The 14,289-nt window shown below is 38.4% G+C and overlaps 1 protein-coding gene across 6 annotated transcripts in view; it reads left to right on the top strand.

Moving 5' to 3' along the window:
- ARHGEF10 (Rho guanine nucleotide exchange factor 10) overlaps window positions 1-14,289 on the top strand; it is a 114,555-nt gene that overhangs the window by 53,618 nt on the left and 46,648 nt on the right. For all 6 annotated transcript variants that reach the window (XM_015284923.4, XM_015284925.4, XM_015284924.4 and 3 more), the window contains 3 exons: window positions 699-869; window positions 2,682-2,827; window positions 5,094-5,269. In XM_015284923.4, coding sequence (XP_015140409.2) covers window positions 699-869; window positions 2,682-2,827; window positions 5,094-5,269 — 493 coding nt within the window. The remainder of the gene's footprint in view (window positions 1-698; window positions 870-2,681; window positions 2,828-5,093; window positions 5,270-14,289) is intronic.

Genomic DNA, 14,289 nt, shown 5'->3' with positions numbered 1-14,289 from the left:
AGCTGTGGCAAGTGTTTCTAAGCTAACAGAAGAGATGGAGTTTACTGTTGTAGAAAGTTGTAGTGAATATGTGGTGACTTTTAAGTGCTGTGTGAAAGGAGCATTGTTTCAATGTATGCCTACGGAAGGGAAGGATTCTTTAGAAGCTGTTGTGACCTCCATGGAGTAAGTATGGTCTGCTACTTCAGGGTGAGCAAGCTGTTAATGTACTAGTAAGGAATAATGACAGTAATAAAGGGAATATAGTTCAGAAATTATAAATTATATCTATTACTATAAATATCTATAAAGATATTATAGTAGAAAGTATCAGAAAAGTTTAATTTTAAATAACTGCTTTTACACCTACATGTTATAATACCAATTTTCAAATTACTAAATATTATGTGCAACTTGTGTTGTCTACTTACTTTTGTATTTGATGTTTTTACATTTATTTTCAGGTTACTTCTCTATACTTTCTCTCTATAGATAAGCTAAATGCAACTCCATTCAGTATCTTTTAAAAACTACTAAGATACTCTGGAAAATAATGAAAGCACTGTCTGAATATTCATTAGATGTGTATTGGTTTTATTCTTTAAAGAATGTGGCATTAACTTAACATACAATTCCATTGGACATGCTCTAGCCTTTCAGGCTTGAACTTGAAGTTGAACCTGATTTTTTTGTTTGTTTGTTTTGTCATTACTCCTCAGGATATGTTGAAGAACACAAGTAAAGGACATCCTGACAGACTGCCCCTGCAGATGGCTCTTACAGAACTTGAAACACTAGCAGAGAAGCTGAATGAAAGAAAAAGGGATGCAGATCAGCGCTGTGAAATAAAACAAATAGCAAAAGCAATGAACGAACGTTACCTGAACAAGGTTAGGAAATGTATTTGAAGTGTGTGGTGAAAGACTTGATGTTATGTTTAGTTTCTGGCCTTGAACAATCTTTGGAATGGACACTGAAGGGACACCTGTGGGCTTTTCTGTGGTGCTTAATACTGTGGGGTTCTAATGGTAGATGTGAGATGTGGATCATCCCCAGGACTGAATGGATTTGCTGGTTCTAACCAGCTGGATGGGTTAGATGCTGAAATAACATCAGGGTAGGTGTTTTGTGGCAGTGTAGAACATAATGCAGTTTCCTGTTTCTGTAGTAAGTTTTTATGCAGATCTCCTGCATGAAAAAATTCAACTTTGAATTTATCCTAGAACCAAGGAGTTACTCCTGTATAAATGAAGGAGCCAGTTCCTCATGGAGCAGTTCAGTTCTTAATACAACTGTGGAGCAGTTCAGGGTGTGCAATGGAACATGTTCATTATCTTCTTTGTTTTAAGGAACATCACAGTCTGTTTCATTCATACACCTGGATCATAAAATAGAAAAGTCTTTAAAGAACTATTGAAGGTATTTGGTGGGAGGGGAGGAACAATTTTGTTTGAGTTTGTTAGTAGATACCTGTACTTTGAAAATATGTATGTTTATTTGCACCATAGCTGCTTCTGTCTTTCCTAGTACTTCATTTATTGCTTTAATGAAGTTACATATAATTGTGCTGTGGGCTTACTCTGGGATGGAGTAATGAGGATCTGCCAAAAGAGTGCAAGGAGTATCTTTGTTTGTGATTCATTAATAGTCTTGTAGTTTTAAGGAGAGAAAGCAGTCAACCAGAATATGCGTGTCTTAACCTATTTATTGAAAATGAGAGACTGAATTTATTGTCGTATTGGAATAGTATTTCTATTCTACGTGTGTTACAGGATGAATTTTGTGATTTTACTTTCTTTTCTAGATCCCATGCTCCTGCTTTTTGAATTTGCTACAAATGATTGTAGGATTTAAAGACATAGAATATGCCCTTTAAGACGTGGCCCAGATTTCTTTTATCCTTTCTAAACTGTCTAAACTGTACAGTGTTAAATTCTGTACTGAGAGGACACTGTGAGATAAGCCTTATGACCTAATATTTGCTTATACAAATTTGGAACAATGCCAGATGGTGAAACAGGCAGGGAAGGACGTGGATAGATAGGAAGCGAGTGAGTTACAGACCATTTCATTCTCTTGGCTGCTACAGATGTACCTTTGACCTGTGAGGAGCTGGTTCATTCTTGTACATGTTGTTGAGCCTCAGCACTTGAAAGAAAATTGCAGGAACAATTTACATGTCGTGCATCTTTTGTACATGTCCTACTCTTGGCGGTCTGTGGAAATATGTCAGCTGCGCTCCTTAGCTGACTTTGAGAGCCAGTGGAGTCAGAGAAGGTAAAAGCACTCTTTCTCCACCCACTCCTGTGGGATATGTCCCTTTGGGATGCCTGGAGCCGTGCATAGCATTTAAATGCACTGTGAAAGAAGAAATGAGGGAGGGAAACAACAAAAACTGGAAGCTATGATTTTTTCTCACTAGGGGTCCTTTATCAGTATGGAAGACTTTCAGAGGGAATTGCACATCCCTTATTAGGAGTGCAGACCCCTGCAGGCCATACTTCTGGGGGCATATGTTACTGCTGCTGTAAACTTTTCTGTAAATGAAAATCAAATCAGTAAAAAAGATTAATTTATTTGGCAAACCCACCCGGGAGCATTTATTATTAGCATGGCAAATGGTTGCGTTTTCTCTTATCTTTTTTGCACTGGTTGTTAGGTATACTGTATAATATGGAACACTGATTGTTTTTAAAATCTAGCTACTCAGCAGTGGAAACAGGTACCTCATACGGACTGATGATATGGTTGAAACAGTTTACAATGACAAAGGCGAAATTATCAAAACCAAAGAGCGACGACTTTTCATGTTGAACGACGTGCTGATGTGTGCAACAGTAAACGTGCGGTAAGACTTCATTCCGATGTTTTAAATGGCTATCAAAGCCTAAGCTGGGAAAAATGACAGTGGAAAACTTACTTGTTTTTGCTATGGCTCATGATTTCTCTTAGTTGTCATCATGAATAGACAGCTACATTTCATACCTAGCTCTAGAATAAATTCATGCTTTTAGATATATGTGTGTTTATATATATATATAAATTAGAAATTACAGGTAAAAATGTTCTATGCTGTTTAATCACTCATGTGCCTTAGTGTTGAGTGGAGTGGAGGCATGCCGGAGTAGGATTTTTTTTCCTCTCCTTCCTTAAATTCACACTGTTGCACATCTGTAACTTGACAGAGTTTCCAAATTAAAACAAAACAAGAACCAAAGCTAATGCATGTAGCCAGAAAACAAACTGGAACTTACTAAAAAAAAATTCCAGCTGGGGAAAGGTTTTTATCTCTGAGAACAAACATTGAAGGTTGAAAGCTGAGGTACTTTGAAGAAGGCATTTTTCCATCATGCCTTCTGTTTTAGTTGGCAGTAGCTATTACTGGTACTATACCACCGTGTATGCCAAGGTCATATTCACATTCCAGTCTTGCTTGTATCATAAAAAGCTTTACGTGTTGGTACATTCTGACACAGAAATTGTAGACTGAATCTTACAGCTTTTCTTAAGAATAAGTTGATATCTTAGTTCATTAGTGAAGTGTGAATACAGTACTTATTTTTTGCATTTCTGTGGATGCTTGGTCTCATGTCAGTGAGCAAGAAGTACCATGTAATGACTGTGCTTCAGAAAATGCTCAAGCATTTTAGGGACTGAAGGAATTCATCTACCAAATTTCATGTATTACACCAGTATCCAGTCCAGAATTTTTGGTCCAAAGAAACAAAGAAATGCACACTATTGAATGTATCTTTTGATTTGTGGAGCATCAGTCATTTTCAAACTCCCTGATATATGCATGCCTACAGACCCACCCCTGGAGATTTAGGCTTCTTCAGAAACTTTACACATGCAGGTGGAATCAGCTCAATTTTGTTAACCACTTTTTGTTAGTCTTTACAGAAATAGTCAGATATATCCCAGGAGCCTGGGGACCATTGGTTTCAAACTAATTTTCTATAGCTGGCAAGAGACGTATCGCTACAGAGTTCATGACCCTCTGCAGGTCCTTCTTTGTATGTAGTCTAAATGACTGGCTTGAACTGGAGACCTAACTTTTAAGAAGCAGGAGTTGGATGAGGTGGATACTATTCCTAGCAGCTAAACAGCTGTGTTCTGCTGTTGTTTTCTTTCTTTTGAACTAGATCTGGAGTTCATAAATATTTATTTATTTTGTGGCACTTGTGTTTTTTCTGTTCATTTGTGCCTCTTCATTGAAACAAAAGTGTGACTGTGTTGTGAATAGGTAGCTGACTAGCTGAACCTTGGGATTCAGATACTGTTCCAAGTAAATACACTGGGCTGATTTCTCCCAAGCTTTTAACTTGTAGATTTTAGCCATCTCAGCCAACATTTTTGTTTCCTTTAGCCTCTTTTGTACTAGATAGTAGTTGTTTGCTACATGTGATTGAATGTGCGAATAAAGGAATGAAAGGAACAAATGAAAAGTAGCATTAATACCATTTCTATTTCAAGTGAACTTCCTAAGCATTCTGTTTCCTCTGAAATGCCTGTTGTGATGTACACTGACTGCTGTTAGCAGCAGCTCCCATGTAGATGGCTATTAGAAACCACAGCAATAGCAAAAGGTCTGCTGCTAAGACCATCCTGGGCTGTAGGGCTCAGCTGAAATGTTAGCTAGGCAGCCTTCGGGAGCTTGCCTTGACTGTCCTCCTCCTGCTTGGTCGCTTGAAAGTCCCACCATCCAGACTTTTCTATATGTAGCAGTTACTACTTTTTGGCACTGTTGCAGGTATTGTCCTGAAAGACAGAAGAATCAGGAAAAGGTGGAGTGACAGTACTGTCTAAGTACTTAAGGTGTTCAGGTGCAGATTGATTTTGAAAGATCGTAATTGATGTTTTGTTACAGAAGTAATAAAGTAGCGGATCTGTTGTTGGTAGTCCTATGCTGCCTGCAAATAAGTTTATTTGCACCTGCACAGGTGATCTTTGCACTCACAGCAAAAGTTAGTCACAAAAGTCATCCTGATGCGTGTATTTGTTTAAAGTTGTGCACAGAACACTGGCTAGTAAACAGCAGATTTTAAAGATTAATAAATAGGATGCTATAAAACACAGTGACTTGTCACTGCAATGATTTGTATATCTTCCAGCACTTCCTATGAAAGCAGTGGCACTATGACAACTGGCCAGAGGTATTTATTAAAATGGAGCGTACCACTGGGACAAGTAGAAGTCATAGAGTATGGGAGCAGTGAAGGCCAAGGAGAGAACTGCAGGTTTCCACCCCAGCACTCTGCTGAAAATGTTATTGTTAACTCTAAGCCAAGTAAGTGACAACTGTTCTACACTTATACGTTTTTTTTTGTTAAAACCTATATGTCAGTTGCAATGGACTACAAAATGGAATACAAAACACCTGGTGCATGAAGAGTTCTGTAACATGACAATAATACAACCTCTTTCTTTGTAAACCAAGAGTCCCCAAAGTGACAGACAATCTCTTGCTTTGCGAAATGAATTACTTGTATTTGTCCTATTTCAGGGTTTTATGCATGAGTGCACGAACAGTTTTAGACTCTTAAACCATGAATATGTATGTACATGCAAAAAGGTTTGCTTTGGTGTGGTATGCTATCCCACGGTTGTGCAAATGTTCTCATTCCATAGTTAAAGCCAGGAGTTTTTCTTCTCTGAGGATGGCAAGCTACTCTGTTGTTGTGGAAAAAAAGAGCCTGGATACAATTGTTACTGGAGGGCAGGAGTTATTTCTGTGAAGTGGGTAGTATCCTCCAAACACATTATCAAGTTCTTCAGGAAAACAAACAAACAAACAAACCCCACTTAATGTTAACTTCAATGAATGTTTTTGAAACTATATGCCAATAGGTAACTTTCTCCCAGCCTCTCTCCAAAATTGACTTCTGGCTCTGAAGTTTGCAAACTCTTATGCTCATTAATCCCTTCTGTAAGTTTGCCAACTACCCTCAAGAGGTATATTAGTTTCAAAAGTTTACTCAGTAGCTTGCCTTTTATGTGTCAATAATTATTTTTATATATTTTGTCTAAATATTGTATTTGTAAGCATATCTAATGTATCTAGATTGTGATCTCTGTTAATGGATTGTAATTTAGATTGCCTTCAGTGCTGGCTTGGGCAATTTTCACACTGCATTTATTTCTGCTGCTCTCTTTGCTTCATGAATTTTCTCACAGTTATGTTTTAGAACCACCTTAAGTACAGCTGCAGCATTTAATACCTTCCTTATTTTTAGTGACAGTTAGTGTTGAGCCTTCTTGCTCCTCCCTTCACAGGTAGCCTCACACTTTTATGGGTACTTGTGTCTCATTTTCAAGGATGTCTTTATTCTTGTAACTCCTTAACATTAGGGGGCTGCTTAAATAACGAGATGAGAACTCTTAAATTATTAATCACCTGCTGTATGCATGACACCAAGAATAAAGTGCGTAAGGAGAGCTTATTAATTAGACTCAGAGTTTCTCTTGTCAGAGCACATAGGTGGAACAGTTGTGCAACTTTGTGCAGCAGCTTCATAGCTGAATATACCAAGTCTTCCCCAGTCAGCAATATCAGATGGGGGAGTGGGGGATGAGGGGACAAAAAAGAAAAGCCTTTATCCAAACCATCCTGTAGAACCTACTTGAATGTGACGGTATGTGGTGACATCACAAATAAATGACTTAGCACATCACGTGTTGTCTCAAACATTAGCTTAAGCGGTGCTCAATAGATAAAGAGCAAGCAGAACTGACTGTTCTTTTACTAAGCTCTGATCACAGCATTAATTCAGTCTTCTAATAAAAAGGATCAAAAGATAATTATTAAAAAGCATATGAAGGATACTAATTACAGAAACGAAAAAATCTTCCCTCAATTTTAATTGAAAATTTATCCCAAATGATCCAACTAAATCAAAGGTAATCATTTATCAAAGGGGAGGAGGAGGAGTGTAGTTTTGCTTTTCACCTGTGGTGCTGTCAGCACTAGCTCTTACTCCAAATGCAGAGTTGCCTGAATTGACCTGTGTAGACAAGTTTGAAGAGACACTTAATTGCGTTAGTTATTCTGTAGCAGTGTCCCCTTAGTTGTAGCTTTTTTGCCTGCTAAAGATTAAAGAAGCTGAGAAAACAGTCTGTTTGTAGAGAGACTGTTAAGACTGTAATTGTTCTCTGTGGCAGTCAGACTTTAAATGGGGTCTGGCTCCAGCCCTTTTGGTCACACAGGTGAATTGCCTTCACCTGTGCTCCCACAGCTGACCCAGTCCTTTCCTCAGGTGCTCAATCAGTGGTTCAGGCTGCTCAACAGTTCCCATACAGTTGTAATATGCAACTTGTAAAAGGTTGAAAAGTTTTATTAGGATTTATAAATCAAGGGCATGCTTCAGTACTGTTTTAAGCAGAAAAAAAGGGTTGTGTGAGCATCTTTTTTAGTGGCAAAATTATACATTTGCAGCTTTCAACTCAGTTCTGCTTTGTGTAACAGTCTTTTTTGTCTCTGGATTCTGGAGGAGAACCCATTTAGGGGTTGTTCAGATAATCTCTTTTTAAGCTTTCTTGTCATTTTCCTGGAGATACTGTGTGGCCTAAGGGTGTGTGAGGAGGAAGCAAAAAATTTTTCTTAGCCTCATCTGCTATGCTCTTTCTGTCTTTGATGTGCTTTTGCCTTATCCCTGTTATTCTCCCCTAGCACCAAAACCAAACTCTTTTGGTTACGAATGTAGAGAAAGACTGAAGTCTCAGCTGTCTGGCGGAGTTCTTGTATTTGTATGGAACTTAATATGCTTTGTAGTGGAGTTAAACTTTAACTTCTGTTTGTTCCCTGTAACAATATGTAAAGCACAAAACATTTCACTTTTTTTTTTTTTTTTTTTCTCCAGACGAAAAAGACAGCATGTTTATGGAATCTTTCTTTCTTTGAGCAGATCAGGCCGAATCTTGTTCCCTGTATTGGAGTTAGTCTTATTTGAAAGCTTGTGAGGATGAGCCTCTGGCATCCCAAGCAGAATCATTGACTTAACTCTGTGTGCCTAGGAGGTCTGTTGTGTTAATTTTCATCACCTGAACCATTTGCGGAAGGTTGCAAGATGAAGTTCTTCCCTAGTAAATTCGCATACTGTTTCAGCAAGGCTATTGCTTACTCTACTTTCCAATCCCTTTAATAGTGTTGGATCATGTGAAGAAGCTGAGGCCTATTTTTAGTGCTGAGAAGTTGAATTAATATAGGAAAAAAAGAATATTGTCATCATAGACAGGAAATTATATATTCTTGATTTTGATTCACTTCAATTTACTTTACTGGAAGAATTGTGTTGTATGATGTATTTCAGTAATTGGTATTTGAAGTGTGTTCTAGGTGGTTTTGAGAACATTTGATTTGTTTTTATGGCAAGATATAATAAATACTGTAATGCTAGGTGAAGTTGCTTAGTGTTAAAAATCAGAACTGTGATTCAGGACCCAAAAGGAACTTGGCAAAGGGATTGGTTTCCTCAGCAACAAAATAAGCTTTTCTGGGAGCACAAAACAGTCAAAGAACTTCAGACATGTAATCTGTCTGGAAGGGATCTATTGGAGACTACAGTTCATCTAAAAACCACCCACGCGTGAATCAGTACCATGGATGATTGTCCGTTCTCATAGAAGAATTGAAGGGTAATCCACGACTGTTCAAGCACTAGCTATTGCTAACCTGAATTATCTAGTTTTTTTTTGTTGTTATTTTAGATTATCTAACCGTCTTAAGTATTTGGGTTAGATATTAGGGAAAAATCTCTTCTAATAAGAAGTAGTGAGGCTTCCCAGGGAAGTGATGGAGTCACCATCCTTTGGAGGTTTTCAAGAAAAGAGTACATGTGGCACTGAGGGACATGGTTTAGTGGGCATAGTGGGGATGGGTCAGCAGTTGGACTAGATGATCTTAGCAGTCTTTTCCAACCTTAATGATTCTATGATTCCAAAGTAATCGCTATGTTTGTTCTGATGTCTTTTTTGCCTTCTGAATGATCTGTAGTAGTTGAAGGATCTTACCTGTTGACCATTTCCTTGTTTTATTGTTTATTAGCAATTTTCTGTTCTTCTGTTGACTTTTGAGAAAGCTTACTGCAGAGTTGTATTCTATTGAATGGTATTCGTTCAGTCAAAGAGGACAAGCTGATTGAATTTGTGGAAAGAGTGCAGCAAGTAGATTAAATGCTACCAGTGTTCTATTGATGAAGAAGAGGATTGGTAAAAGAATGGTGAATACAACTTATTTTAATCGAGTCCTAAATATTTCTTTCCAAAAGCTATTAAAAATATGGTCAGAGGCAAATTTGTAACTTCTCATAAAAATGTGCTATATTCTGCTCTAGAAGAACCAGAAATTGACCTTCACTTATAGATCATCCTTCTACAGAGTCACTGAGAATATGTCTGTTTCACTGCTCTTTGAAGAGGAATATAGGAACATACTGTCCAGAGTTTGTTTCTTAGACCCCAGCGTGTATTGTTTTGAGTTCACAATTTCTGCAAACTGCTGACAGATGGTCAAATGTGGATTCTGTGCTGAGATGAATTCCTGCTTGGCGCTGCAGTGGCAGTGACCGCACTGTTTTCTGTTTTCTCATCCTAAGGGTAGTTCAAAAACAGAAAGTGAGCTGTGGAAGTTTTTCACACTGTTACATTTAAGACCAGACAGTAGAGACTCCAAAGAAACAGAGAGGCATAAATGTATTGCACTGTGTGAGAAGCCAGTGAATGTCAGCAGCATCTTGGCTTTCTGTTGCTAATCATGTTCATTAGGAGTGATACGCAGCATAGGCTATTGTATAAGGATAGAAGTAATTTATTTTAATTAAAAAGATGAAAGAGAAAATGAGCAAGACCCATCTGTACAGCATATATTGTGCAGTGATTAGTGCAGGAGATGGCAGTAAAATGAAAAAAAATATTTAGCACATTTTTATTCATGACAGAATTTTATTTTTTTGTTTCACAGGTTTGCAATTCATAATAAAAACTGAACCTCAGCTCTGCTAAACTATGACTTCTATACTCTCCTGATCGGACTTAGAAGGATGAATCTGTACTCTGTTCCCACTTGCTTGTGGTTTAGAACTCTGCTGTTTTTGTTTGTTGTCAAACGTAGTAGTAACACAACACTGACATGCAGACGTGATACTTCTGAGTTTCCTTCTGCTTTATGCAATCAGTTCTTGTAGATCTCAGAGTGTTACCAGGGAAACAGGTGGGGTGTCTGATGGGCCACAGTGTGCGCTTGTCAGTGTCTCATTCAATGGAAGGGCAGAAGTAGCGCTGCTGTCAGCTGTTGCCATTGAAGCTGACTTTTGCTGGTTTGTCTAATAAGAACTGTAGAGTTGAGGAAGGAAAATAATAGGAAGGAAATAGTAAGTTTTGTCATCACTTTAAGGCTGGATGATTGCAATAGAATGTCCAAAGTAAGCAAGACTTAAGTACTAAATGACATATCAACTCCAGCATTGGTGATAAGAATTTAAATTGATGATAATGGCATGAATTGCTAGTTGAACCAACTTTCATCTCTGTGACATATGTGTAGACTAACAATGTAAATCTTTGTTTCAAAGCTAGTCTGTATGCTAAAGCAGATGTAACATGTTCATAAATGTAAACTATCGTTGATATATGTGAACAAAAGGCCAGAGATTTTAAATAAATCTCACTTCAAACACAGCAAACTGGTGACCTGAAATAGTTCACTGGTTGAGAAGATAAGCTTTCAGCTGGTGGATTATGCATAGAATAAATCAGATGCTCCATTTTTGTCTCACCTACTTAGGAAGAGACTCTTCTCTTTGCTTTTCAAATGATTTTTAGTGAGCTTCATATTCATGTTCTGTTCTTAGCATCCTTTTCCTGGCTTGCCAGGGGTCTCATTCACATCTTGGCACAGAGTAGTGAAATGAGCTGAAATCTAGCTATGCCAAGGGAGTATGGAAGAGGGAAGTAAGCTCCTCACGGCATGATTTCCACATGAGTTACAGATAATCTAGTTTGAACTCCAGTGGAAACCTCTGGCAGCTTGGCGACTTGCAGACCTGTCCCAGGTTGACTGCAGTACTTTCTTTGTGTAAGCATGTTCACACATGTACTTTCTCTGCCTGCTTATGTTGGTGTTCATCTTCTCACATCCAGTTCCTTTCTCACCCTTTACACCCGTGCAGTCGCACCACAGCGGCTGCATACAGCTTCTCTCTCTTTCTATGGGGCAGAGGTTTCCAGTTCCTTTCCACCCTCCATTGACCCCTGTGGGACCCTGCAAGAGGAAGGGGTAAGAAAGAACTGTGGTACTCCTTTTCTTTCATTCCACAGTCCCTTTGTTTCCAGGATGTTCCAGGAAACAGAGCCAGGAATGGGAGGAGCTCTGACCTGTAACTGCAATCAGGATGCAGCCCAGGAAAACACAGCTGTCCTGCTGGTGTACTGCAGAGCAACTGCCTGCATACTCTGTGTCTTTCACTGCACTGGACCTCTTGTGTTCCCCCCTTCTGACATAACTGTTTCTGTCACCAGGAAACAATATTTATCATGTTTTACCCCTACAATTCCCTGCACTGTCAGGATTATCTGGAGTTTAATATAATCCCTAAGCCACGCTCACAATGTATGAGCTACTTCTGTTCCTCTTAAAAAGTTTTGCTTGGTGTTCTTGCATAATTTTACTTGTGAGTGGTATAGCACTATAAATTGCTTGCATTTGATACCTTGCACAATATTTGCATTTGCAAGCTGTTGATGTTATCTGCACTAATATTATATTCAAGCTGTGTGAATAAGCAGTTTTGTGGTTGGACAGTAATTTTTGTGCAACCCATTTCTTCAGTGCTCAGATCTGACACAATATTGAGGTAGATCTCAGCATTCGTGTAATTACCACTTAAGAGCTGTCACAAAGGCAAAGCATGTTAAAAAGACTTGCCAGAGTTAAGACTTGGGAGATTTGTTTCCCAGATCTGCTTTATATGTGATTGGTGGCTTCTGGAACTCAGTTCTTTATCTGTGATTAGAGGCCTGAAAAACTCCCATCTTGCACGACAGTGAGAATGAATTCATTAAAGAATTTTATAAGCTCCGATTATCAGATTCAATAATTAAGTTCCTAAAAATTACTTGTAAATGCTTACATGATGAAGTGTGATTAGAATTTATTCCCTTGCAGGGGTTAGGCTCAATAATGTCTCCTCGTGTTTATGATAATGCTTCTCGTGTTGGATAATGATGATGATACGTCCGGACTGTATTGGTAATTAGGCTTGCTTACCCCAAGTCTGAATTCATTAGTTTATGTTCTGCTGATCTCAGGATTTTGTTGCTTGTCACTTAATAGTGTGTTTGTGTGCCGCTTCTTCATGTACTACGTTGTTAATAACATTGATAAACCTTCTTTGGGGTCATGCTATAAAGTTACATGTGAGTACAACTGCTCATCTTTTCATTGATGGCTGCCAACTAAGCTCTTGTTTTCTAATATTATTCCTGGTTTCCCATTTGCTTCCACTTCCAAACCTAGAGACCAATACAACCCTGTAAATATTTATGGAGCTTGGATCTGATAGTTTTATGAAACCAGAAGTGAACTGGATTTGAACTACAGCAGCTCACAGTTTTCAGGGGCACACAACCATTGAGGTCATGATTTTGATCTGGCATAAAAGAACAAAATGGCGTTAAGGCAAGAAGTCTGCTTTTCTTTTTTTCGTTCATGTATGGGCTTGTTTGCCTTCAGATTCCCTCCCTGAAGTTGGAATTTTGGGTTCCCAAAGCTACTTTTTTTTTTTTGGTACTTTCCTGGAATTTCAGTTGGCTATTGAACAGTGTTGTAAAAGAAAACCAGAAAACAAAACCTGCGCACATGCTTTCCTGAGATGCCTATGGAAACAGGACCAGCGTGTGTAAGCAAGGCGAAAGGCACAAATAGGAGTGATGTCGTGGGAGGGACTGTCAAGTGCTTGGCTTACGTATCTGTGTGTGCAGGAAGCTCGTTCAGCATCTAAAAATAAAATCTTATCCTTGTCACGGGCTGTAAGATTTGTAAAGAAATTTCACACAGAAGCACTTGGAAGGTATAAGGAGAGACTTCCACTGCATACCGCTGCTGTTGGGTACGGCAGGGCAGTTTCCACCACCCACTTTCCAGTGAAAGTGGAATGTTTTGTTACAAAGGTTTGGGGCTTTTTTGTTTGTTTTTGTTTTTCAAAGGGAAAGAATGTAGGATTTATCAACGAGCATCGGTATCAATTGTTAAATAAATAACAACATCTCCCATGTTCCCAATATTTGTAATCTTCTTCCCAGCTGAGTTGATTGGTTGCTGAGATAGATGGCTTGAGTTTCGTAATATCATGTAAATAATCTTTTCTATTTGCATCAATAAAATTAATTCCACTAGACCTTCTCAGGGAGAATATTTTTCTTAATATTACCCATATTTTTCTTAATATTACTTAATAACATATTACCTGTAGCAGCTAGAAGGAGTTTGTCCTCTGTATTTTGCATTCCAGTGTATTCAGAGATGCAGGATCCCACACCAAGTTATGTAGGAAGAATTCCTAAATTGCAGTAATTGAATCTTGGACCTTATTAGTGCTTTCTGTTTTTCCTTCTGTAAATTAATTCTCAAGATCTTTGGAGGACTAGAAACTGCTCTCCTTAAGGTGTAAGGCTGCCTCTGGCTCCAACCTCATTCTTCCTGAAGAGCGAATGTTATAAACTGAACAGTGAGTTGCTCTCTGTCTGCTGTTCATTCAAGGAAAATCACTGAAAAACTTCCAGGAAAATCCCGCATCTAAAACAAAGCAATGGAGCAGTTCTGATTGCACGGAAGTATTTTTAAATATATTACTGCCACATCATAGAATCATAGAATCATCATTTTTCACATCATCATCATCATAGGCTAAATTGTCTTATGACATCTTTCCAGTTTATTGTGAAGTGATCAATAATTCATCTGGTATCACGATGATTTCCTTTCCAGCACACTGCACAAAGGTATTAGGTTAAAATACAGACTTAAATGTTGTGGAAGGGAGTTGTTTTTTGATTATTTGTTCTGAGTGCGTAATTCTGTTCAAGTAGAAATGCGTTACGCCTTTCTCAACAGCAGCTTTTCAAGTTACCTCCTACATACATGACTTCTCCTCAGATCCTGGATGATTTTTATGCTCAAAATGAGGATTGAATCTTTTCCAAATTTCCTTCCTTTGTAACTCTTGATGTTTCAGTATGTTGCCTGGCTACGCACAGATGGCTCAGTGGGAGGAAGCAATGTAAGTGTGCTCAGCTTCAAAGACCACATCACAAATG

The sequence above is a fragment of the Gallus gallus genome, chromosome 3, assembly GCF_016699485.2.
Source record: "Gallus gallus isolate bGalGal1 chromosome 3, bGalGal1.mat.broiler.GRCg7b, whole genome shotgun sequence".
NCBI lineage: Eukaryota > Metazoa > Chordata > Aves > Galliformes > Phasianidae > Gallus > Gallus gallus.
This window is presented reverse-complemented; position numbering and strand designations above follow the sequence as displayed.